The 26,833-nt window shown below is 31.6% G+C and overlaps 3 protein-coding genes across 9 annotated transcripts in view; 1 reads left to right on the forward strand and 2 right to left on the reverse strand.

Annotated features, from left to right (window-relative positions):
• LOC123674151 (protein bric-a-brac 1-like) overlaps window positions 1-6,089 on the forward strand; it is a 366,849-nt gene extending 360,760 nt beyond the window's left edge. For 3 of the 6 annotated variants that reach the window (XM_045609037.1, XM_045609036.1, XM_045609038.1), the window contains exons 5-7: window positions 841-1,110; window positions 2,222-2,370; window positions 2,829-6,089. In XM_045609037.1, the coding sequence (XP_045464993.1) occupies window positions 841-1,110; window positions 2,222-2,370; window positions 2,829-3,500 (1,091 nt within the window). In that variant the 3' untranslated portion in view covers window positions 3,501-6,089. The remainder of the gene's footprint in view (window positions 1-840; window positions 1,111-2,221; window positions 2,371-2,828) is intronic. The other 3 variants (XM_045609040.1, XM_045609041.1, XM_045609039.1) reach the window with 3 other exon arrangements.
• A 109-nt stretch (window positions 6,090-6,198) lies between these two features.
• Window positions 6,199-7,884, reverse strand: LOC123672188 (jerky protein homolog-like). The gene is made up of 3 exons (XM_045606199.1): window positions 7,096-7,884; window positions 6,566-7,033; window positions 6,199-6,513 (listed from the first exon to the last, which is right to left on the reverse strand). Exons 1-3 carry the CDS (start codon window positions 7,882-7,884, stop codon window positions 6,220-6,222), a joined length of 1,551 nt encoding a protein of 516 aa, XP_045462155.1. The 3' UTR covers window positions 6,199-6,219.
• A 2,085-nt stretch (window positions 7,885-9,969) lies between these two features.
• Window positions 9,970-25,930, reverse strand: LOC123672743 (active breakpoint cluster region-related protein). Of its 2 annotated transcripts, none has more exons than XM_045607012.1 (15): window positions 25,516-25,930; window positions 20,129-20,340; window positions 19,806-19,960; window positions 18,273-18,405; window positions 18,068-18,218; window positions 17,880-17,990; window positions 17,537-17,716; window positions 17,030-17,356; window positions 16,851-16,973; window positions 15,375-15,563; window positions 14,534-14,918; window positions 13,554-13,926; window positions 13,199-13,338; window positions 12,870-13,116; window positions 9,970-11,387 (listed from the first exon to the last, which is right to left on the reverse strand). In XM_045607012.1, the coding sequence occupies exons 1-15, from the start codon at window positions 25,780-25,782 to the stop codon at window positions 11,186-11,188; spliced, it is 3,195 nt and encodes a 1,064-aa protein (XP_045462968.1). In that variant the 5' UTR covers window positions 25,783-25,930; the 3' UTR covers window positions 9,970-11,185. The 2 variants fall into 2 exon arrangements, with proteins under 2 accessions (XP_045462968.1, XP_045462969.1); XM_045607013.1 differs by lacking the exon at window positions 25,516-25,930 and adding an exon at window positions 21,522-21,651.
• Between the last annotated feature and the right edge of the window lie 903 nt (window positions 25,931-26,833).

A 26,833-nucleotide genomic window follows, 5' to 3' on the forward strand; every position in this document is an offset into this window, starting at 1 on the left:
TGTACCTGAGAGAAAGATTAAATCTAAATCTACATTATCAAACTCATTAGTTTGATAATGTATTTTTTTTTATTTAATCCATTGATTTAATAAAAAACAGCATTAAGTAACAATTTTTCTAAATCTTAGAAATGTCTTCGTCATACATTTTTGTTGACTCTTCTATCATTTTTAAAATACATTTTTTGAAATTTGTTGTCATCAACAATCAACTAAATCAACTTTATCTCCTTTTCGCAATGTTTCCAAACCAAACTAGTAGTAAATATTGTTTTAAAGGATTTTTATTCCAATTCAACGCAATACTTTTATTTAAAAAATATACTCCCTTTTCCTTTTTGTAACGGCCTATGCCTGGTTGTATTCGGTCTTCCAATGTTTGGATCTATCATTCCATTTTTTCATTCACGTCCATCTAACTATATCAGGAATATTATCTTCATGTTCCTCTGATGTATTGACTTATAATGTGTTCATTATAGTTTTTATTACATTCGTTCTGGGAATGAATTAAAATTAAAAGAAGATAATAATACCAACAAGTATTGATTCTTGAAAACTGGATAAATTGGACCCTTATCAAATTTGAAAAGTTTAATTATTTGAGATTGTGAAATGTCTTTTTGATTCCTGTAGTACAAATAGATATAAATGAAATAATTGTTAATATTTCTTGATGTGTTACAGTTCGTGGAAGCCAAGAGCAGACAAATGGTAACAAACTAGATATCCTGTAAAAAAAAATAGTAACCGAGTGCAAAATGAATGTTGTTTGCTTTTTTGTTTTTTAATCCCTAGAAAATCTCGCACGTTAGTAATAAGATTTTTTCTTTATTTCAGCAGATAGCTATCAGTACCAACTGCAATCCATGTGGCAGAAATGCTGGAACACAAATCAGAGCCTTGTTCACCACTTGCGCTTCAGAGAAAGAGGACCGCTGAAGTCTTGGAGACCGGAGACTATGGCTGAAGCAATATTCTCGGTATTGAAGGAAGGTTTATCGCTTTCTCAAGCCGCAAGAAAATATGACATTCCTTATCCAACCTTTGTCCTCTACGCCAACCGAGTTCACAATATGTTAGGACCCTCTGCAGATGGTGGATCAGGTAATAGTTATCAAGTCAATCATTTTATCCTTAAAATTTTTAGTTCAATAAGCTCAACTACATTTATCATAAACTTCCTGCAGATTTCTTGCGATTTTCGTCAATCATTATTATAGAAAATTAAATAATTCAATGAGGTGAATCTTGTGATCAGAATATTTTTGTGCCATAGTAAAGGGTTTTCCAACATGAAGTTTCATTTTGATATTAAAAAAATTAGTACATTTGAAGGGAAATCAATGGATCAATGGATAACTTTACGAATTCCATCTTAAGGTCTTGAATCGATTGTGGAGCATAGACTTCATCTTTCACGTTGCCTCAAAGGTCTAAAGGTGTTAAATCACAAGATCTCAGTGACCAATTCTGATCAACTCTTCGAGAAATAACACAGCCAGATTTTTTTATTTTGCAAAATTGCGATTGTTTCCTTGCTTGTGTGGCACACGTAGTGCCGTCTTATTAAAAATTAAACGTCCTCCACATCAATATATTTCTGATTTCGGCCATAAAAAATCATTAATCATAGCTCGGTAGAGTAATCCCTTCAACGTAAAAGTTGCACCAGCTTCATTTTCGAATAAGTAAGGTCCAATCACACCACCAGCCGTATTCTCTGTTTTTCTTGAGCAACGCACACGTTTTCGATGCTTCACATCACTGACTTGTCGCAAAAGCTCAATTTTTTCCACCAATTCCACTTGTGTTGACCGAGAAGGTAATTTACGAAAAATTGCTCTAGTTTTGCGAACTGTGACTGCAAATTTTTTATTGACATCCTCATAAATTAGACTTCTGAGAATAATCAATTTGACAAAAAAAATGTTGAGAAACATGTAAAAACAGCTTTGAAAAGTACTTATTGCTATTTAATAAGAAACAAACTAGATTGGACATTGAAAAAAATTTCTTACAATACACATCAATTATTATGTCAACAAACTAATCCTGAAACTTTATATTTTGGAAGTGTTGGGGGGTGATTACTACCCCCCAGTATCCTCTACCCTACATGTATCGTCTCCCCTATATATCGTCAAAAATTCAGGAATAAATGGCTGAAAATGAAATTATGAAATTCAAGCAGTAATTCATAGTGCTATTCCCTTTCCAGATCTCAGACCTAAAGGTCGAGGACGACCACAGCGTATCCTCTTAGGAATATGGCCGGATGAACACATAAGGGGTGTTATAAGGGCAGTTGTTTTCAGAGACTCTCATCATATCAAGGAGGAACAACAAATTCATTACCCCAGAATCCATGTGAGTTGAAACTTTTTTTTTATTTCGAGAAAACCAATAAAAAAATTCATTTCGGGCTGAACACATGGAGGTAACTTTTTCTGAATTTCCGATTCAACAATTCAATGATCAGTAGAAGTTAGGAATAATGAAATAGTAGAAACTTTCGTCAAAAGGAGGCATCACTTTACGGGTCATTATTTTTATTTTATAAAAACCGGATTTTCAGCCTTTGACAAAACTTTTTGTATCATATTTTCATGTGGAACTTTACAGTAGAAATGATTTGAAAACAATAAAGTGGGTTCTTAAAGTTATAGGAAGTACGTAAATTCATCAAGTATACCATTTCATAGCTAATAGTCGCAGAACCAAACAAAATATCTGTAACTAACAGATTTGCAGTAATAATGATTTACAAGATAGTTCAAAGTATATATTCTCCTAACTTAATACATGAAAAACATGTCCATTTTCAGGATTCCGTCAGTAATGTTAATACGTCTAGCGTGAATACCGCTGGAGCAACAGCTAATATCCAAAACTTCTCCAACTCATCCTGTAACGATGGTTCGGATCCTAACGTATCTCCAGCCGCTGCAGCTGCTGCTGTAGCAGCAGTAGCCCAAGGTCTACGACAGCAAATGTGCAGTATGGTAGCAGCAGCTAACCATAGTTCTGCCCACGAAACCAATCCCGTGGCGAGTTTGGTGAACTCGCTCGCTTTCGGTAACGCCTGTAACAATATGCAGAACAACGGTTCACTTCCAATGGGCATGATGCCCTCAATGAGTCACATTACTTCTTTGCGGAGTATAAGTAGTCCTGCAGGATGCATACAGGACCTCAGGATAAGTCCTTCAGAATCCGCTCTTGAAAGTCCAATATCTTCCCCACTAGGCCTATCAGTTCCCAGTTCTATGGAACAGACCATGAACCTATCCCTGTCCCACAACATGAACACTACTAGTGCTGCGGGTGTGACGGGTATGACGTATAAATCATCTAGGCCGTACTCGTCTCCGAGACCTGAAAACCTCTTCCAAGAAGATATAAATGATCTGGTAAAACCAATCAATTCTTCCACCCCTAACTCGAGAGAGTCCATGCCTATCAAACTGGAACCAATGACAGAATGTCGAGGCGAATGAGAGAGTACCATGATCGAGTACAATGTGATAAATTCTCATTAGTTAAAGCAGTTGATTGTAAAATAAGGCACATTTAATTCTTCCTAGCTTTACAGCAGCATCAAAACAAAAAAAGAAAAAACCAGGTGTTAAAGGAAATGAGTTCTACAAACTTTTATAGTTGCTTCCGTGTAATAGAACAAAAAATTCACTAAAATTGACAATCCAAACATATTTTACCACAAAATTTATGAAAATAATCCATTATGAAATCGAAAATTATGAAGAGGTATAAATTTCCTTACACCCTATTTTCTTTTTTTGTTGTGGTGGTTGTTAATATGGAAAAATTATTGTTTCTTAACTTGAAAAATTTTATTATTGGACTATTTTGTATAAATTTATTGAAAATTAAGCCAAAGTTTCGGCCAGTTTATTAAAAGACTGTTATATATGTATACTGTTCTCTGAAATTCAAAATTGAAATGGATTTTTCACGTTAAAATGTACTTTTGGAAAAAATGATATGTTTAATGACATTCCCACATTCGCTTATCGACAATCTGCCTCGGATAGAATCTATACAATTTAATGAGAGTGGTCCTTAATTTTTTTATGCTTGGATCTTGTATAATTGACTATTTATTCTACAGTTTGTACATATTCTACCTTCCAAATCCTTGCTCTTTCGTTGAATATAATTATTGAGAATCTAGCATTTGGAACTGCATATTAATATAATTACATTTCCATATACATAAATCTCTTTGTGTTATAAAAATTGAATCAAAAAGTTAGAAAAAAAATCATAAATATTTCAAATGAAAACATTATACAAACTGTAGAATGCTGTTTAAAATATTAGTGTCCTGAGATGGAAATTTTTTTTCAGATCATTCCAAAAAAATTCAGTTGAATATGATATTACTATCATTTTTCATTACCTTGATCTAATTTTCCATTGAAAATACACAAATATGTAACCACTCTTTTTTTTGTGCAATAATGTTTTCCTTCTCATTCTGTTTGTTATATGGTCAGTGATTATCAGTATTTCATAGGTCAACTGGTCTTCTTTATTTATTTATTTATGTATAAATAATAATGTGTACAATATGAATAAAATACATAGATTTATAAGTTAGTTATGCCATGAAGCTGAGTTGATATGAACTCGATATTATATTCTAATTTAACTGATGATAAAGAATAATCAAAAATTATTTCACCACATTCTCCTGAAATCTGCAAATGTGCAATCATTTTGATCATATATTTCAATTCTTCTCTTTGATATATTTTTATAGAAAAAAAGTATTTTATTTTTGAATTATGTAGCTGAATTGTTTTTTATTTTTGAACTTCAGCGTTTTTTGATATGGATTTTTTTAATTCAATAATTATTTGAATTTATCATTATATCTTAAATGAAACTTTTATTTACCATATTTTTTTATATAAAGGAACTTGTAGAGGCTTCCATTTATGTATATGTACTATTCAAGTGGGATTCTTGATAGTTATATAATTGAAAAATATGATCAAATATATTGCTAATATAGTTTTAGTTGGTATTAAACCTAATAGTACAGAAATGCCAAACAAATGTAAGTATGTATTAATTATCGAAATACAAGTAGCTACAGTTATTCAAATAGTGAGTATAAATGTTGTGTATGTATCAGAATTTAGTGCAACCTCAAAGAACAATTAAGATAGATCCGTTGTTTACATAAAAATAGAACTAAAAACAGTTCCCTTATGAATCTTACAAGTAGCACATAATTTTACCATACTGAACATCATTTAGGACATAGTTAACATAGATTCTTCAATTGTGTAGGACACCCACCATATCGATATTAATTACGGTTTGATATTTTCAGAAGGCTTTCAATAAAAATAGCCTGAAAAAAATATCAGTTTCTCAGAAATTCTTTTTTTATTTTTTCATCCTTAAATTATTATTTAATCAATTAAAGTAATTGTTAACGCAATTTCAAAAATACCTGACAACAATGTACTTATTGTGCTAAATTAATAAATAATATTTCGTTGTAACTTTCAGATCCCTAAAATTTAATTTTGGCCTGCATAATTGATGAACTGTTGAGAGTAAGACATTAAAAATTATCCTTTTTATTCTTCGTCTTTCAACAATTATTATGTTCAATATTAGTGAAGATTCAGTTTCTTTTGTAAATTTATCATTTCATATAATCTTCTAGATGAACCCAATGAGCCAAGAAAGATATTTTTGTGATTTGTTTAGATTATAGAATAATAATGTACAAAATTTATATCTTGTGAATGTAAAAGAAATCACCATTATTGAAAAAAAAAAAAGTAAATGGAATTATATTGCCTTCCTGCCATTTATGGGTCTACCAGATTGTTTGACTTCATGAATGTTGAGACGTGATAGATATTTTTCAAAAGTGGCCTTCGAACTTTTATTATTTCATGTTATTTTTGTATATTTGGGAAAATTTATCTCGAAAATTCTATTCTTTTTCTTTGGTGATTCAGTTAAAACCAAAAATTTATACCAATATTATGCAATATTTAAAAGCGAATGAATCAGTTGTGAAATGAAATCTATTTATAAAATATACAGTAGACTCGCGATACTGTGAACACAAAATGTATCAAGGGTGTTCGAGTTATCGGAAGTGTTCATCGTAAGGGGGGTAGGGCAATGTGCAAATTTTGTGACGTATTTTATAATAATTCATTTATTTTAACACTTGAAATATTGTGTAATTTTGGTTTGAATTTGTTTACTCTTCAAATTTTCCAGTACAGCTTTTTCTTGCAGGCGTTTCAAAGTTATTATGTCTTGTATTTCCATAAAATTTTCTTCAGCCCAATAAATAACAGTGGAAATTGATTTCACTGCTTCGAAATGTGGAACTTTGGGCCTTACAATATCGACATCGTTATCTTCATCGTCGCTGTTTTCTGGAATATTTTCATCATTCATATCTAGCTCATCGCAATTCCACCGTTCAATTTCTTTTTCATTATAATCATGCTAAAATATAGAAAATTTGAAGGAAATGAAAATGTATGCTGATTTTACTTACCGGTTGAAGTTCCATTAAGAGTGATATTGTATCTTTCACAACAACTTTTTCTCTATTGAGCATTTCTTGTAACATACTCAAAGGTATATTATCCTCATCAGTGAAATCTTCAGTGCGATCAAACAAATTTTTCCAACACTTTGAAATCATCTCTGCATCCAATTTGATCCATGCAACTTGTAAATGAGCCACACAATCTTTTAAAGTAAGTCGTTTCAGAGCATCGGTTATGTTTTCCTTTTGACTCACAATTTGACTCAATAAGCTCCTTCTGTAATGTAGTTTTGTTAAACGTAGGATATTCTGATCCATGGGTTGGATCAAAGGAGTCACGTTGGGCGGCATATAAACAGTGAAAATTATTCCATCTGAACTTCGTAATTCCTCGGCCGGCGGATGACAAGGAGCATTATCCAAAATGAGAATTGCTTTTTGAGGCAGTTTTTGACCTCGCAGAAAGGATCTGACCTGAAATTTGAGTTTGATATCATTATGTTATACGAAACGTAAAAAAATTACATGTCACTCACCTCTGGAATAAAATGATGAAAAAACCATGTCTTCAAGATGTCTATCGTCATCCAAGCATTTTTTGAGTGCTTGTAGATGAACGGATTTTTAAAATTTTTAAAACATCTTGGCTTCGCTGCTTTACCTATTAATAAAGGCGTCAACTTATGCGAACCATTAGCATTCACGCACCCCAATAAAGTAATACGTTGCTTAGCCATCTTCAATCCAGGAGCTGCTTTTTCAGAAAGGGCAACAAATGTTTTGTCAGGGAGAAGTTTCCAAAAAAGGCCTGTTTCATCTGCATTGTATATTTGATGGTTACTTAGGTGATGTTCTTGAATTAAATTCTTCAGCTTCTGCTTGAAAGGATCGACTAATTCTGGCTGCGATGATAGCTTTTCGCCAGTAATTTTTAAAAATCTAATGCCATGTCGAATTTTAAATCGCTGTAGCCAACCATCACTGGCATTGAAATTATTGGTTTCTTTAAATTCTTCATGTAATTTTGATGCCATGTGTTTAATCATATCTCCTGTGACAGGAACATTATGTTTCCTCTGATTTAGGAACCATTTGTATAATTTTCTTTCCATTTTTGGATTTTCCGGTCTTCTCAACGTTCGCTTCTTGCTAGGTTTCAAGGTTTTATTGACAGAGTCCTTTATTTTTTCAGCCTTCTTCTTTATGGAACAAATCGTTGATTTTGCTACGCCATATTTCACAGACAAAGCAGTTACACTTAGACCTTTTTTGTGTTCGTCTAATATATTCGCTTTCTCAAATAGAGTTAAACACTTCGGAGGCATCGTAAACGCAAAGTACGATATTCACTGTTTCAATAAATCTGAGATACTAAATGTATTATGACTATGCAAACAAGTCTGAACGTGTTCGTAAGCGAAAAAATTAGATTATCTGTCTCTGTTCATGTTACCGAATTTCTGCGATGTTCACGTTACAGAGTAGTCAATGGATCAGAATTTCTGTTCACGTTATAGAGCCATTCACGGTATCGCAAGTTCACGTTATTGCGAGTCTACTGTATATCATTCCGGAAGAATATATACCTACTGTTGATATTAGTTTTCATATAGAGGTTTCTTTTTTCTTGTTGCATCATAATGGTATAATTTGGTAAAATTTCGTTTTTATTTGAACTAGGCTTAAATGTGTTCAAAAAAGAGTAGTAAGTGCCTTTCATGCTATGACCACTTATGTCATTCGATATAATAGATTTTTACAAAATTGTAAATTTTAATGTGTTTAGAAATGGTATTACCCTGAATGGCATGTTTTTTCATATCTATTGTGAATTTGAAACTGAAATATAAAAAAGTATGATGTTTTTATATACAAAATTACATTCTTTGTCCTTATATTAAAATACATATTTGCTCTCAAATGCAATATTCATTGAATTGTATTTTAACATTGATTTGTTACAAAATCCATTTGATAAATGTAAAGTATATTAAAACCATGAATGAAAATCTACTCCTATTGAAATACAAGAAATATTAATTTAAGACCAAGAAAATAGGGACAAGAAGTGTATGCGATTGTATTTTTCGATGAAGATCCAAAAGAATGCTTTAATTTAATGTGTACTGTGAAAAATATTTAGGATATTATTGATGTTAGGGCGAAATATAACATTGATTTATTATTGGTCATGTTATATTCCAAATAGTCCCTTAGTATACAATAAATATTCATTGTGCTACTCTTGTAGACAGGCTATATAGACAATGGGACAACCTATTTTACACTACACTCTGTAAGTTTTATTGAAACTATAAAATTCTTGTATGATTTCTCCAAGAAAGCCTTTAGTCAACTTATTTTAATTAATTATGCACGTTATTATTATTTTTTGTCTGCATAGTATAAATAAATATTGATAAATTACTTAAGTGTTTGAATTTTTCCCTCTCCTGAGTAAAAAGCAGTGATAAATAGATTTTAAATCAAAGATGAAATTCTAAAATAATTTTTATTACTTCATATTACATTACCACTTTTGAATATCAAATTATCAGCAATGAAAAGAAGTCGTAATTAATACAATAGTTTTTAGAATCAAATTCTACATGAACTATCATTAGAATACTGTCAAATATTAGTTTCTCTATTTCAGTATCGTAATGAGTTCAGTAATCAGTTCTAAAACAGTGCTTTAATGAACTCATTACAGCATCGTTTTCAGTTATATTTTTCGTTTTGTGGTTGTCTATACTGACTTCCAATCCTATCAAATTTCAACAAACGTCAATATAATATAATTTGGATATTGTGACATGATTTGCAACATTATTCGAAATTTCTCTTAATTCTGGTGATGTTAAATCGATTTCATCCTACATAATTCACGAATTTAATGCGTAATTGTAAATTATTTCAAAATTCATATTCAAATTCCGTAATCTGTCAATTTTCGTAACAATCACACCAACTGCCAAGATACAATACAAAAGTCACTAGGATATATAATATGAATTTTTCATTGAATTTCGATAATATTTCACAAAACTTGACTTAAATCGAGAAAATATCGTGTAATACTTGTTGAAGAAGGCAATAACAGCACTCTTGCGTTTGAAAACTGGCTACTGCGTTGCTTGTTTTCGAATTTTGTATTCGTGTTAGAATAGGAGCCCATTCTGCAACTTGTTTTAGAATATACTACTTTGATTGCTATCTCTTTCAAGAAATTTTTATTGTAAATTGAAAAGATCCACTTTTACATGTTCAATAAATAAATAAGAGAATTTAAAAAATAAGAAGTATAAGTCAGATACAACTTATTAGATAATAGGGAGGTTAGGTTATCTTCAACAAACAAAAGGTCAAGGTCACATACTTTCAGTTATGCTTTAAGTAAAATAAAAGAATTATACTTCGAAATTGTATTATAATCATATATAAATATATACAAATTCACATTAAAGTTGTTATAAAATAATTTAACTACATAATATTCAAGTACAAATACATACATACAAAAATACCTACTTATAAAAAATTTGGTAATGTAAAAACTTACAGCTTGAAAAGAATACTTAAGAGAATACTCAACAAAATAAGCTGAAAGAATAATTCATTCTGACTATTATATTTTACCATCCTCTTACTCAACTCAAACTTCCAACCAATTACATCTGAATTAAAATAACAATATAATTGTAAATAATTTATAGGGAGAAATCACTTATCTAAAATGGGTAATATCTGGAAGAATGCTTAAGTTGTAAGGACTCTTATTCTCTCATTGGAATCATTAAGTATATGTACTTCATTAGTGAGACAACATGAAGCACTATAAGAAACAATCACACACGGGGGAAAAGCGCATGGAAATACTGTATCAACACATTAAGCACCTTCAAAATTAAAGAATTTTATAATTTTACTCACTATCAACTAGTGTAAAATGCTCAGCAAGTTTATTTCATATGGACTAGAAATTCAAACATTTCAAACAACACTTGTTAATAACTTTTTTGCCTTATTAGTACTTGTACTCTGAAAAAAATTTACGAAGTACTACCAGTCAATCATTCTTATTATCAGTCATTTATTTCATTAATCTTTTTTCACAAGAGAAAAGTGTAAAAATCTAAGATTTGATAAAATATCAATCATATCATCAATCTGAACTTCTAAAATCAATGAAAGATTATATATATAATAATGTGCAGTTTTATGAAAACTAAGTATTCAAAATTCTTATCAATTCTCTATTAATATCAAACAGATTCAATTGTTTTACTCCCTTCCCTTTTCAACATCAAGTTTTTTTCAGGTAGATTAATTGACTTTGAAATATTGGCTATAAGCAGGTAGCTCAGACATAAATGGACAAAAATGTTATGATGAAATTTTTACGTAGTGCAATATATTCACGATCATGAATAAGAGACGATAGAAGTTTGTACTGCTTTCATGGTGACATTTTCTCCTATGTACACAGTTTACCCTTGATGTAAATTGCAATTTCTGCATAATCTCTTTTTCAAATATACTCAGCTCAGTGCTTAATGTGTTAACTTCACAAGCAAAGATTCATAATACATTATTAGTTAAAAGACTAAGAGATAATGGTTTCAGTCAGCATTTGTTCATCATATTATTCATTCCCTGAAGGTAACAATAGAGAATGCCCGCTTGGGCCATTACATCGACCGTAGCAGCAGGCATATCTTTATGTTTGGAAGCATCGCCTTTGATGCTAGGTCGCAACAAAGTAGGTCCAAATACAGTAGCCAAATTATGAAGGGACATTTTATTCTCATTTTCATGTTTATGCACTCTGAAATGAACAAGAAGATCAAGTGTTAACTTTATTAATTTATTTTTATTACAATAAATTTATGAAACTAGTGAAAAAGTGTTGCATTGGAGTTGTATAAGTACAAAGTTGTTCTATATTTCTGGAATAATTGCATTATCCGAGAACACATATTTTTTCACTATGAATCTAGATGGTTTAAAATAAAGGCATGAGCACCAAAGACGGCGAACGGAGAGAGGCTGTCACCGACGAAAAAATAAAAAAGTTCACAAAATAATTTCGAATTACTGTAAAGTGAAGTTGATCGACATAACAGACATTGTGAATATATCATCTGAACATGTACATTATATCATTCAAGAATATTTGTACATGAGAAAGCTATGTGCAAAGTGGGTGCCTCGCATGTTAAAAATCGATCAAAAGCAACAACGTGTTAATGATTCTGAGCAGTGTTTGAAGCTGTTTAAGTGCAATAAACCTGAATTTATGCGTTGATATGTGATAATGGATGAAATATGGCTCCATCATTTCATTCCGGAGTCCAATCGAGAGTCAGCTTAGGGGACTGCACACGATGAACCGAATCCAAACAGGAAAAACAGAACAGTCAGATGGCAAGGTTATGGCATCAGTATTCTGGGATGCTCAAGGTATAATATTCATTGATTACCTCCATAAGGTCCAGACCATCAACAGCGATTATAATATAGGGATATTGAATCGTTTAAAGGATGAAATCGTTAAAAAACCGCCCCATTCGAAGAAAAAAAAGGTGCTTTTTCATCAAGACAATGCGCCGTGTCACAAATTAATGAGAAATTGGGCTTCAAATTGCATCTGCATCCACCCTATTCGCCAGATCTGGCCCCAAGCGACTTTTTTTTTAAGCGAAAGACAAATCGTACAAAAATGGTATTGAAAAGTTTGAAGATCGCTATAATCGCTGTATCGCCCTCGAAGGCAACTATGTTGAATAATAAAAAATCGAATTTTGCCAAAACATGTGTTTTACTATGGTAGACCGGGGACTTCTCAATTGGCCTGTTACAATTGACCATATGCACCGTCGCCATATTGTTATGCGACAATACCAACTACCCAGTGTTCCCAACGAAGAAATATTGAGTTTACTAGAAAAATTCCACCAATATAAAGTTCATATGTGAAGTTTATGTGTACCTCTTCTGGCTGCTACGCCAGATAGGCTTGTTTGGGACAATATTTCGCAAAAATTTCACCTTTTGGAAATAGAAACATTAGTGAAAGGTGGTTTTATGAACAAATTAACTGCGGCCAAGTGTATAAATGAAGGCTTCGCTCCATTTTTGGAAGTGGTCAGTGGAAGAATAATCTCTATGGCTGATAGTATTTTTGATATTAGCGGTATTTTTCTAGTAAACTCAATATTTCTCCGTTGGGAACACTGGGTAGTTGGTATTGTCGCATAACAATATGGCGACGGTGAATATGGTCAATTGTTCATTTATATAACCTTACCTTATCAAATGTTCCAAAATACAGGTGATGGTGGCTTTATTTTGTTGGGGTAGTTTTTCAAAGCACTCATTCAATAATTCTGTCCTTTTCATGAGATTTCCATTACTCTGATTGAATGATTCTAAAAGAGTGGGATACAACTGATCAGTGAATAGGGCTTCTGGTAACTCTCTCAAAAACAATTTAAGCACCCCAGTAACAGAATGTATGTCCACCTCTTTCAAGAGTTGTTCCGCTTCGTACGAATCTAAAAAAAAATATTTCAATAAAGTCAAAAATGATGAAACGATAATATGCAATAAATCAAGGACCTAGTAATCCATACTCACTGGTTTCAAACGATTTTTTCAATTTTGCCAAATCCGAAGCTGACCCAGACACTCGATAGACACCTACTTCCATCATTCCTCTTCTTTCTACCTCTCTGATGCAAGCGGTTACGATGAAAGGTATGTCTCGTTTCTGTCTCCTTGAAAATTAAATTAACAAACCAATGTTTTTGGATACATACACTCAAAGTTTAATAATATTTAGCACCATAAAAGGCATATTGAATTTATATAGCATATAATAAATATTAGCAATTTATTGTGGAGTGAGAAGAATATTCTTCTTGTCATTTTTATTTTTGTGACTCGAGTATTTTCAATAAAATAAATGTTTGTTGAAAGCTAAAAAACTTACTTGCATATTTGTAGGATTTTTTCTCCAAACAAATTCCCAACCTTTCCTGCAGGTACTCTTCTGAGACTAACTTCGCATGGAATGAATTTCAATCCAATCCTCAAAGTACATCCATTTATAAGCAATTTTTTTTCAATTAAATCGTGACCTTGGGCCAAAAGCCACTGTCTGCTCAATTTTTGAGTGTGCTTTCCAAACAAAGTATCTGTAGGACTGTTTTCACGATAAACCAATATACGTAAATTCTCGCAGCCTTCAAGATCGATTATGAAATTCTCATTCCAAACTGGTGAGCTTGTGTTGTATATCAACTTCGTTTTTGCTTTTTGGAAAAAGTGGCCATAAAAATCTACCTCGATCAAGATGTATAAATCTAAAAAGCAAAATTGGAAATCAATAATTATGTGGAATTAATATTGATTTTATAGCAGTAACAATAAGATCAACAATTTTCTAACTAATTATTAGTACTGATCAAAGATGCAGGTTGTTCCAGGAGAACAACGCAAAATTTCGATATGTATCTCAAAATATCTCAGATCTATTCAAGTTATGTGATGTATAGAAGGCTCATTCATAAAGTAAGTTATCCAAAAATTCCGCTAAATAGAATTTACTCTTAAGGAAATAAACACATTTTTCTGATCTGATAACCCAATAAACTACAGAATATCTTTGCGAGACTCATTTGTTTAAAAATTTTTTGTTACTTGCAAAGAGGATTGAAGAAATGCCAAGTTGCAAGAAGAAAAGTTAATAATCAGTGGCGTAGGCCCAGACTATTCGCTGAAAAATTTTTAGACAGCCAATGGACAGATTTTTAAACTATTTTTGGTTTTAAACTGAAAATTTTGAGCAAACAAATCAAATGTATCATTATTAGTTATAATAAACCGAAATCTGAATTGAAACCAACTTGTTATAAGTCATTAAGACCTAATATTATTCGTGGACTGCAAAAATAAATGAATAGAACTCACCGCTGGTATATTCCAAACCGTTAAGGTCATAAATAAAAACGTGCAAATCCCCCACCAAGAGACTCTCATCTTGACCACTCCTCAAAAGGTATGATCCCATATTGGTCTTCAAAAATGTTCTACATGCAGTGATCCATGTCTGTAGCTCGAACATACTGGCGTTGTTAGTTGTTGGTGATGGTGGAATGCCGGTTCTCTGCAAGGTCAGAATAGCTTCGATCCACTGCGTCCTTTCGAAGTCAGAAGATAAAAAGAAAAGATAGGTCCTGCCATTTTGTCTGTGCTTTATCCTGAACACCAAGTTGGGCGATACTAATACTAATTGACTTTCTAGCTCCACTAGCCGCTTTCTGAACTTTTCAGAACCTCTGCCTAATCGAATCCTCTGAAAGAGCCATTTGATTCAATGAAAATCACATAAAGACTAAGTTGAACAAATATTAAGATAAAGACTAACTTGTCTTTTACTAAGCTATTCGGCAAATTTTGTTTTAAATGATATTTTTATAGAGAAAATGAATCTGTTCAGACTCTTGAAATAACCAGCATTTTTTATTGTAGAAAATGTTGAAATTTACAGCAAAACTCTTAAACTCAATGGAGAAAGCAAATATACTTGTTCACAATAATTGACATTATCGTAAGTTTCTCATCAAGTGATGATAGATCTGAATGACTTTTTTTAGAGCTCTTTTTGCAATTTCATAAGATATTTTTTTGTCAAATGAATTTTGAGAAGTCTAATAGATTAGACTTCTTCATAGATGAAGATGTCTATAAATAGAACAATATTTTTTTATCTACCGTCAAATAGAATGTTACTTAAAAAAAAAATACATACTCTGTCTTCAGTCGATTTCTCCTCCTGCCTTAACTGATCCCTTACATTTGAAGCTTGAGACTTCAAAGATACAATATTTGAAGCAGGTACTTCATGGAGGTTAGCAGTAGATTCTTCTAAAATCATAATCTCTTCTACAGGAATGAACCATTTTAATTCGAAGGTATACTTCTCAGTCCGTCCAGATGACTACAAAATAAAAATAAAAAATAATTGTTCCATTGTTAAAATACATTACATGTATAATAAAAATTGTTTGCTACAAAATACACTTGATCCTTTGGAAAAATATTGGTGACAAAGAAAATTCATAGTTCAAAAATAATTTCTCTAATTCTGTTGGAAATTCGTTGATTCTGCCATATTTTTTAGAACAAAAATGTGCAGCACTATCTCATAGTGCATTCGACTGGCTGCACCAGTTTGAATTAATTCGAGCTTATTATGTCATTTAGCTCTACAAAAATTCGAATTAATTCACACTGGTACAGCCAGTGAAATACGCTATAAGTGTCACTGATTTCATGGTTATATTTCATCATTGTATGTTGGTACTTAGAACTCTCCTGTCACGGATTAAGATGTCTAAAAACCAGGTGTATGAACTAATTAGCTTTTGTTTTGCCAATTTTGAGAATATTAGTTAAGCTTCGTTAGCTCAACTGTAGGTAGCGCTATCAACAAATTAAGATTCTTGTTATTTATTATTTATGAGTTTTGTGCCATTATGCACCTATATATGTATATCTTCCATTATAGTTATGATCTATGGAACCAATTCTTGTAATTGAAATACCAATAAACTCTCTCTATTTCAAATATTTAAATTCATTCCAGTACACGTTTCGTGTTTTGTTTCACGACTTTGCACGATCATACTCGGTTACACATCGCTTTTGATTGGTCAGTATCGGGTTTTAATTAATGTATCCAATCAAAATCATCGGAAAAAGTTCGAAATGACAAGTATGACATTGCGGCGCCGCCACGAACTGAAACTAATATTTTCAATTTGGTCGAATGTCATTGCATTCAAAATTTGAGGAGTGCACACACCATAGTTTTAGACATCTTATCACGGATCTATGTATTATTTGTCAAACTTGTGATACAGAAAACAGTTCTGCCAACCAACATTTTCAATAAGAATTCTGTGAATTAGAGAAAATAATCAATAATTCTCGCGCAGAAGGCTCATTCTAACATTTGTTCATTAAAAAACAAGCCACAAAGTAGAACTTGTGGAAGAATATAAATGTCTTCTACACTTGTATCATAAATAACTACACTTGTTATTTTTTCCGTATCTGTTAATCCTTTTTGTGTACTGTCTTAGGACAGTATTTCGATATTTCGAACAAAATATCAAGCAAGTTTCGCAAAACTTTATTGAATAGAATTTAATTTTGATGAAGACCCCAAACAAATCCTAGTAGTTATTCATATAACCTGCTATAGAGTATTTTATTTGCTCACCTTGTATTTAGCACAAGCTATAACATCATTGAATAAAAACAAATGCCGTAATTTCCTATGATTATCAGCAAATTCAACTATAAATGAGTTTTTGACTAGCCTTCTTTGAGCTCTATCAGCCGACTGAAAAAAAAACAAAGTATTATTCGTCCACCTACATTCTCGAATGTCAAACTTACAGGGAACATTGATTTGGTTTGTATCATATTGAACTGATCCAAAAACCTCTGGGTTATTTGCAAAGCATCAGTCAGAGTTTTATAATCTGGATGTTTCTGGTGAACATATTTCAACATATCATGTAAAACGAGTGCATTCTTTTGCACCCGAGCTACAGGTTTATGCAATAAGTCTTCCAGAGACACCGGCTGACCAGACAACTGTTTACAAGTTATGTTCTTTGTAATTTCATTAAATTGAGAATTGCTGGCACTGCATTTTCTTACAGTGTCTATTGCACGTCCATAATTGCTCAAAAATGCCCCATAAACAGTTAAATTATTAGCCTGAAACACAAAACACAACATTATACAACAAAAAACAGAAACAATTATCAAATTTTTATTATATGTATTTTAAATAGACATTATATAACATTCAACTTTTATTTGAATTTTACAGTTTCTAAAATAAAAAAATTCCAGAAAAAAATGATATTCTTTCAAAATTATAAATGCTGTACTCACCATAGTCTTGAAGCTCTCTCCAATCTTACTATCCCATTTTTGTGTATGTCTTTGTAAAGCTTCCAAAAAGTTAACATGTAAGGCATAAAGCTCAGGGATTTTATAAAATATTGTTCTCAGTTCAGTTTCGGTAACTATAGGTTGAGATGTTCCCAGAGTTGATTGGATTGCTTTCATGTACTGAAAAATATGTGATTTAAGCATTTTATCACCCAAATAATAATGATATTACAGGAGTTATTTAATGTTAAATTCAATAAACCAGAACTACTATTCTGTGATCTCAAAAGGAGTTGAATGCATAAACGAATGCTTTCCTTATTTTTTCACTCGATTTCCTTACCTTGATAGCTATGCCCAGCCATTCTACGTAATTAGTTTCACTATCAATTATATTCAATAAAATACAACGATACATAGTCATTCTTTCAGCTTCAACTTTAACATCCCCTTCCTGAAATAAAGAAAGAAGTTAAATCTCTCCAGTACAAAAAACAAAAAAAAAAACCAAATTGTAGATTTAGCAAGTACCTGGCTGAATTTTCTTCGTGTCGATGGCGTCGATGATTCTAAAGAACTAGAACTTGCATATGAACCGTTGTCTGCAGTATTTGGACGTAATGGAGCGATTTCTTCTTCATCTTCACTACTACTTGGATCATTATCGTTTCCTTTGGTACATCTAAAAGTTATTTCGGTAAAAAAATAATTAGATCATTGTATTGGAAGAACCCACTTTATAAAATACTCAATATTGACATAATTCGATGTCCCAGGTGATTGTGGTTCCTGAATAACTGATTCATGTTTAGCAGTCAAAGGTAAAGTTGAAGAGGTACTGAATACATTTTCGGTACTTGAGGTATCACCTAAAATTGATAAAGTTAAAACGGCTTCAACTGTGTTTGATTGTCTAAATTTAAAGATGTATAATTCCTTCCAAGCAGAGGAAAATTAAAAATACTGAAAATAAATTAAATAAATGAATAAAAAATAAAAGAAATAGAAGATTGAATTGTAGAGATGTTTATATGTATTATAATATTTGAGTTAAAGAGAGATAATACCCTGCAAGAGAGTGTACAAGCCAACAACCTATTCCAAAAAATATCAGAGGAAAACTCATGATTTCTCTGTTTGAAGTCATAATAATTTAATTGTTTCAATTTTCCCCTGGAAGATTTGTTATTATTCAATAAATAATGAAGTGCAGGATTCTCAGAAAATAATAATAATGATAATACAGATACATATAAATAATATACAAACAAAAAAAAAGGAAAAAATTAATTTTTGATTGAAAATTACTTGCAATCAGAAAAAATTGCAGAAAACCCTATTGTTGAAAATATTCATTCAATGTATCATAGTTTTACTGATTTATAGCAAAACATGATATCTGAAGGAAATTTAAATTGAAATACAAGAAAAATTCCTTTGTACTTGAGCATTATGAATTTTTTTATCAAGATTCATTAAATGGCTCCATTCTAAACAGGCATCCTTTGTTAAACAGTTCGTTTATTCATGTGATAATTCTTCAATAGAAATGAGTGCGTAGTAAATACAAACCAGATTTGTAGAAAGAGAACAGAGTTTTGCACCACGATAACCCACCGTCAAGGATATTATGAATGAATTTCTAGCCAAACACTTAACAAACTGATCAACCACTGTATTTTTCTGATATGACTCCAGTCGACTTTTTCTTTTTCAAAAATAACCACTTCAAAGCAACCCTTTTAAGTTGACAGAACACAAAAGAAAGTTAGCTGAATGTACTGAAGTCTCCCTAAAAATGCGTTAAAAAAATGTTTGAATTATTGGATTATTCTTTGGCATAAGGATCTCCTTTGAACGAGATACAATAAATTCAAATGAATAATACATACTCTGATTTTGTTGGCTGAATGTTGGTACATACTTTTTACATAGTAGTACTTTTTACTAATTCTGACGCAATTTTGAATTCGTTGATTATTTCTAATGCCGCCTTTACACTCGCCCATGAATCGATCTGCGAATTCAAGCATCGTAAATTTCACGGTGAAATGTATCTCTCCATACTTTCATAAGAAATTCACGCCAATCCTTTGAAGCGTGATAAAATATAGACTTGGATCAACGAGAAACGTTTTCAAGCAGCGAATGTAGAGCCGGCATAAGATGGGACAATTCTAAATACAGTGAATTTTTACATGCGAAAATTCAAAACAGATCAGATCCCCAAAAATCTTTAGTAACATATTTATATACTCAAAATACTTACTCTGTTGTAAATTTGATTCATCCTCTCCTGCTACTATATCATAGAATGGCTCATCTCCTGTATGCACATCAGAGGAAGATTCAAGAGAATCGCTCCTACTAGAGGAATGTTCAAGGAGTGTCTTCTTGATTTGGGAATCAGGTTTCTCTGGAATTCTGTAAAAGTTAGAGAAAGCAATTATGTCTGTAATTTAGAATAATGTTCGATATTAGGTCATTAAAGCAATTAGATATTAAAAAAACAATTAACTTGAATTAAAAGTGAAACAAATTGCGTTGAAGTCTTAACAAAACTGCAACTGGAGTATTCAAATTGACACTTACTTGGGAGGTATTTTCTCTTGGTTTAATTCTGCGTTTTTCAAACCGTTCACTTCAATCACTGTCACAAAAGTACTATCATCTGTTGCGGTTTTTTTGCCCTCATCTATGCAGCTTACTGGACGTGTCTTGGACAGTTCGTTGATGCACATATTCGCTGACAACGACTCATGATCAATTTCTGGCGGATTTTCATCGTCATCTTTGGAATTTTCCTGGAAAGAAACCAAAGCTGATAACTTTTCAAAATATGTAGTATTTAATGATATTGCAAAGTCTTTTTCAGAGCTCGTTCTCCTTTTCGTCACAATGTCTGTATTTTTGAAATTTTGAACAGGAAACGGTCTCAAACAATAAGGTTTGACGAAGAATGACGAATCCGTGGTAAATTTCAAGACTGTCCGAACGGAAAGAGTTAGAAAGAGACAGGGGTTCCGTAAATATATAGCTGTTCGAAATTTTGTTTTTTGTTCTTTTCAAAACAGCAGATTCGATCAAGATTTGCCCTTGGATCTAGATTGGCAATTTGAAACGTAGTGCAAAATTTCATGTTAAACCAGAAGCAAATTCAAGAAGAATTTTGAAAAAAATGTAGCCAATATTTCCGTGACCACAAAACCGATGCAGTTGAAATTCTGGAGGTTGATATGAAATATCAATTTCAAACTCCGTGCAAAATTTTAAGCAATTCACATTATATGAACCATAGGATTCAAGAAGAATATTGGAAAAAAAAGGTAAAATTCGGTGTATAGTCAACTTATTGAATGCAGTGTTAGACAAATTTGAATGCAGAACGTCCTTTTTCCATGATTACGATAATGGTATATATCGAAAGGGGAAAAATCAAATCTTCCAAGCAAATATATTCATTATTTTATATGCATTTTAGTTCCTTCAAAAAAAAAATATGATGATAAATGATACTTTGCAATTAGGTACATGTTTTTATAGTATGAATTTGAACAAGCGCGCAAAAACTATGATGGTCTTCTAATTTTTTTTTGTGTACCTACAATTTATTTGAAATTCCCTTTATAAATTCTTGGACATTCCAGAATTTCAATCTCAAATATTTGTTCCAATACTGAAATAATGAAAATAATTAGATGATTATGCTATTTTACAGATTTAGGTACTTCGACTTATTTTTTCTCCGTAAGTTTCCTTGAAAATTATAGCTTTGTCATTAGTATTTTATATTTGTTCATATTATTAATTTAAATCTTTCTCAAAAAAACACCCGTAATACATAACTGCTATTTGACGAAAACATGGATTGTTGCTTTGGATGTAAAGGAAGATGAAATACTTGAAAATATTTGAAAAAAAGGAAATGGACAAATACAAGGATTTTCCAAATTCAGGAAACTTGTGTTTTGCGTCAGACACTTACTTAACATACGGCAAAAGTAAGTACGTATTTTGCGAAACAAGCACTAAACAAGATAGTTTGATTTTACGCGGTGTTTTGTAATGTCACTGATAATTCACAGATATAAACGATAAAACATGAATAAAACAAAACCCCCACTAAACCAGAAAACCCGAGCGGTAACAATACACTACCGTAGAAGACGATTCGGCTAAATCTACACGTGCTGGTGCCTAGGAAACGTACCACCCGGAGAGTACACACTATTAATTTAGGCCTAGCTCACACATATCTACCACTTTCAAACCACGACTCAACAGCAAAATCTCGGTCAAACCTGTAGTAACTAGCAAATTAACAAATTAGTAAAGAAACGCAGGTTTGTGAAATTTTTTCAAGAACTTCGTGAAAACAAGCAAAATCTAGGGAAAATCAGGGATAAATTGATGAAAAATTGATGATTATTCAGGCGGTAAAGCTATTTTATCAATATCTCATTACTATGTATGTAAACATAATACAGGGTTGTTATAACTTATTGTAACTTCATAGTGGGTGTTGAAATAATTTCCAATTACATACTTGAAAAAGATATGATAATACCTGATTAATGATAGTCAATATTGGAATTTCATCATATAGAATAATTATCAGGCGTTTTGAATAACATACAGGGTGTTCCTAAATTGGGGTACAAACAAAAATGAAAGAATCCTCGGATCATTTTAAGAAAAGAGGTCCTATAAACATGATGAGCAAAAGTTCTATTTTCGAGATACAGGGTGTCGCAGTAATATTTTTCAAGATTTTTATCCCATAGCACCTCCCCTTCACAAGATTTATCTTAAATTTGGCATATATATTCCAATTTTAAGATTTCATCATGTGTTATGCTAATTTTGAATGCAAATCTTCTGGGTGATATTTTTTGTCAAACAGTCTCACTTCTTTCCTCCAGAAATTTTTCTTGGTGGACCACTGTTATTTTTTGATTTCTTGAAGTTTTGTCGTATCTGCACCCGATATCGAGAAAAAAATTACAAACAATTTTCTGGTAATACTCAGGAAATCCAAATAATTATGAAGATCGAGTAAGTAAGCTGTGATGAATAAATTAATTATCAGTTTTGGTAATTATTTACCCAGTCTGTAGCGAAGATAATAATAAAGTAATAAAGACTCGATAAACTGATATAATCATCACAAAAAGTAGGACTACAAGAAACACTCCCTCGAAAACAAAGCGTTTGCGGGTCCATGTTTATAGGACTTTTTTCTTAAAACCAACCAAGAAATCGCTCATTTTCTTTTGTACCTCCAATTTAGGAACACCCTGTACAATAAATTTCCTGCAAACTGAACTATGATTTACTTAACCACAATGAAGAATTTTAAAGTGAAAAACCAAAGAAACATACCCTTTACGATAAAATAGTAAGCCGAAATTGTCGTCAAAATAGCTATCCAATGATGCTATAATATACTGGGTGTGCCATTTGAAATAAGAAAGTAGTAGTCTGTTTCTCTAATTCTGTGATTATTCCGTTCATTCTTTTACATCTTGTAGAACAAAATCGTGCGAGAATATATCAGAAACGCACAGTTTTCATGGTTATATTTTGTTATTATATGTTGGTACTCCGAACTTTCCGCCACGGCTTTATCTGTCAATTATTCATCAATTTGCCTTAGAGAAATCAGTTCTGCCAAACAACATTTTTCAATGCAAAAATCACTAAATGATATTTATGGAAATATTTCATTAATAATGTATAATACTCGTACAGAAGGCTCATTCTACCACTCGTTCATTCAAAAACTCGCTTGAATTTTGAACTCATGGAAGAATATCAATGCCTTCTGCACTTGTATTATAAAGAACTATTCCGATATAACCGAAAATTGTAGAGATCTGAAAATATTTTATGGAGAAAGATCATTGTCTCAAACAAAAAATGCTAATTTTCGGTTCAAAATTATGATTAGTTTTCAATAAACGTCTAATAGACCATCCTGGTGAATCACCCTTTGTAGGAATTTAAATAATTAATGAATATAATAATGGGATGTGTTATTATGGTCTAATTCGATTCTGCCTGTCCGGCCGTATACACGTTTACTTTCGTCGAATTCAAGAATGTCTGTCTGTCCATAATCGCCATAACTTTCGAACGGAAATCCTAAAAACTTAAGGTTAAGTTCGTTAATCACACTAGGGGTTCCGACGAAGATTCTGGGTGTTGATATGAAATAACATTTCTAAGCTCCATATTCAAGATCATCATCCGAATCATAGAAAATTCAAGAAGAATATTGGAAGAGATACTCAATATTGCCGTGATTACAAATACAATCAAAGCTTTGTGTGCAATTTCATTTGAATAGCGTAACCTGTACCACAGAAAATTCAAGCAGAATATCGAAAAAAACAAAAAACCTAAATTTAATAAAAAAAGGAAAATTTAATAACGATTGTTTCGAAGCACGAATAAAAATTTTCATGAAATCATAACTAAGAAACTGTAAAAGCTACAAGTTCGCAGAAAAAAAATTTATATCCCTTATAATTGTAGCAATACATTGTCTCAAGTTCATGATATGTTTCCGAAAAATTAATTTCATTTAAATTTCTTTTCTTCGATTATTTTCCGTTGATATTTATGGTTGCTGTTCACGAACTTAAGGTATCATTACAAATGTTTTTTATACCAAATTTCAATAATTTCATGTAAATAAGATCTAATAGTTTGTCCAGTCTAGTTCAGTTGATTTTGGGATTGGGGTTGACCCATAACTGTTTACATAAGATTTTCAGTGAGATGAATTGAACGAGGAACCATTGGACCACACCCATGGGCCCCATTTGTCCTGTTAACACATTTTGTGAGATTAAGTAAGTAATGAACCCTTGTGTAAGTAAGAGAATATATATTTTGTAGGAAATTTGATACTACTTTATACCCAAATACCTAGTTTTTCCGTTTGATGGATAGTTTTCGAGTTATAGGCGAAAAACTGAAAAGAATTCTGAAAAATTGGGGTTTTTTCCCCTTCCCAAGATAGTACTATGACAAAGAAGGCAAATACTCAGCATTGGTATCCCTGAGTAACATATTTCATTAACTTCAAAATAATTTCCACCTCAAACTACCTGGCCAAATTAGCCTGTACTGTAATCATAGATTCAAACACTTGAATAAGAGCGAACACGGGTTAATTATTTTATGAATACAAAAATTTTTTATGTCGGTAAAATCTATTCAAAAGTGTTTGAAGATCTCAAAATGAACATCAAAATTCTATTAAAATTTTTCAAATCAAAGTTTAATTCGGACTGTGGAAAATTTCACGAAATTTGAAATTGATTTGATAGATTTAACAGATGAGGTATAAGCGGTATAATTTTATTCAATTTAATAATCGATTGAAAATCCATCAAGCTATTATTTTCAACTAATTTCTCTGAAAAGAGATATTCTAGGAGAAATTCATTTCATTAGGTAGTTTATAATGACATCTCTTGAAAATTTGGTATAATAGGAATTACATTTTCAGAAACTACGAGGAAAGTTGAAAAGAATTACAAAAAACAAATAATAAATAAAATTCATTATCTCTTTGATATAACATTAAACTGAATACACAGACTTCGATCAAAATGTCTGTATTTTAATGAAGTTTGCAAATATATCGACAGTATTTTGAAATTGACATGAAAGCCATGAAAAATCTAATAAAATTTTGAAATTTTTCGAGGAAAACATAATTTTTTCATTGTAAAAATATTTCATCTTGCATTTTCTGCGGCCTAAAATATGCAAGTCTCGTATGAAGCAAATAGATTCTTGTGGATTTATTAAATAGGTTGACATACAACTACATACTATGATTCATCAGACCAATAACGAAACCAAAAGTATAATGTTGTCAAAGGATAAAATCAATGAAGAGAATTTCCGGTAATATATTTTTCCCAATTTTATGCAACCTGCACCTGTGCTATATCAATATTTACCTTAGATAAATCAGTCTCGATGACATCATTACGAATATCTGCCTTTCTTCCACCTTCGATCTGTTTCTTATGTTGCTCAACATCATTAAGTAGTCTTTCTAAATATTCTACATAAAATTGCTCTTTCTCTAATTCTTCCCTGAGTAATAAAACTTTTTGTTTATGTTTTAGAAGATTGGCTCGGACATCTTCCTCCCATGCTCCGGGTAGAGGACTCTCTGGAAATCTTTGTAACCACACTTGTTGAAAATCACCGAAAACACTCATATTTATTTTATAGTACTCTTTGTAATAGCATTATAGAACAAAAACCCCGTATTTTCAACGCATTTCCCAATTCAAGGGTTCAATAAACACACAACCAAAATCACCTGTCAAAACCCAAACGTCATTATCAGGCTGACAGACAAATCGAACGTAACTTCTATTTTCCATTATTGACATAATGTCATACAAAACACACCCTTTAATTCTGTGTTTTCAAATTTTCATTTTGAAACGCATTCTAATAAAAGTATTAAATTATTATATTAACTATTTGCTGGGTGTATGATTGGAACTCATATATTGTTTTACTTATTCGTGCAAAGGTGAATCGCGCCCTCTTTAAATATAACCAATATTTAAACTAATAGGTCTAATCAGCAATATCAGCCGATTCTCCAAACGGAGAAAATCGGTTATATTGTCATTAAGATGTCTAAAAACCAGGTGTATGAACTGATTAGCTTTTGTTTTGCCAATTTTGAGAATATTAGATAAGCTTCGTTATGTCAACTGTAGGTAGCGCTATCAACAAATTAAGATTCTTGTTATTTATTATTTACAAGTTTTGTGCCATTATATACCTATATGTATATCTTTCATTATAGTTATGATTTATGGAAGTAATTCTTGTAATTGAAATACCAATAAACTCTCTCTATTACAAATATTTGAATTCATTCTAGTAAACGTTTCGTGTTTTGTTTCACGACTTTGCACGATCATACTCGATGTGTAAACATCGCTTTTGATTGGTCAGTATCGGATTTTAATTAATGTATCCAATCAAAATCAACGGAAATGACAAGTATGACATTGCGGCGCCGCCACGAACTAAAACTAATATTTTCAATTTGGTCGAATGTCATTGCATTCAAAATTTGACGAGTGCATTCACCATGTTTTTAGACATCTTATTTTAGACATCTTAATTGTCATTTAGTTCGATATATACATTTAAATAGTAGGAATCGGTGACTAGAGGAAATGCATAAAATGATGGAGTTTATGAAAATTTTTCAGTATTTCTGTTCATTTCAACAATTTGCAAGCT

The sequence above is a fragment of the Harmonia axyridis genome, chromosome 2 (assembly GCF_914767665.1).
Source record: "Harmonia axyridis chromosome 2, icHarAxyr1.1, whole genome shotgun sequence".
NCBI classification, from domain to species: domain Eukaryota; kingdom Metazoa; phylum Arthropoda; class Insecta; order Coleoptera; family Coccinellidae; genus Harmonia; species Harmonia axyridis.

Bases quoted from the DNA above. Each gene is read 5' to 3' on its own strand.
- LOC123672188 (XM_045606199.1), bottom strand. From the start codon at position 7,884: ATGCCTCCGAAGTGTTTAACTCTATTTGAGAAAGCGAATATATTAGAC. The intron at 7,034-7,095 runs GTGAGTGACATG...CTCAAATTTCAG, and splicing joins TTCATCATTTTATTCCAGAG to GTCAGATCCTTTCTGCGAGG. The intron at 6,514-6,565 runs GTAAGTAAAATC...TCTATATTTTAG, and splicing joins TCTTAATGGAACTTCAACCG to CATGATTATAATGAAAAAGA.
- LOC123672743 (XM_045607012.1), bottom strand. From the start codon at position 25,782: ATGAGTGTTTTCGGTGATTTTCAACAAGTGTGGTTACAAAGATTTCCA. The intron at 20,341-25,515 runs GTAAATATTGAT...GTTTCTTTCCAG, and splicing joins TCGAGACTGATTTATCTAAG to GAAAATTCCAAAGATGACGA. The intron at 14,919-15,374 runs GTATGTATTTTT...TGGCTCTTTCAG, and splicing joins AGAAATCGACTGAAGACAGA to AGGATTCGATTAGGCAGAGG.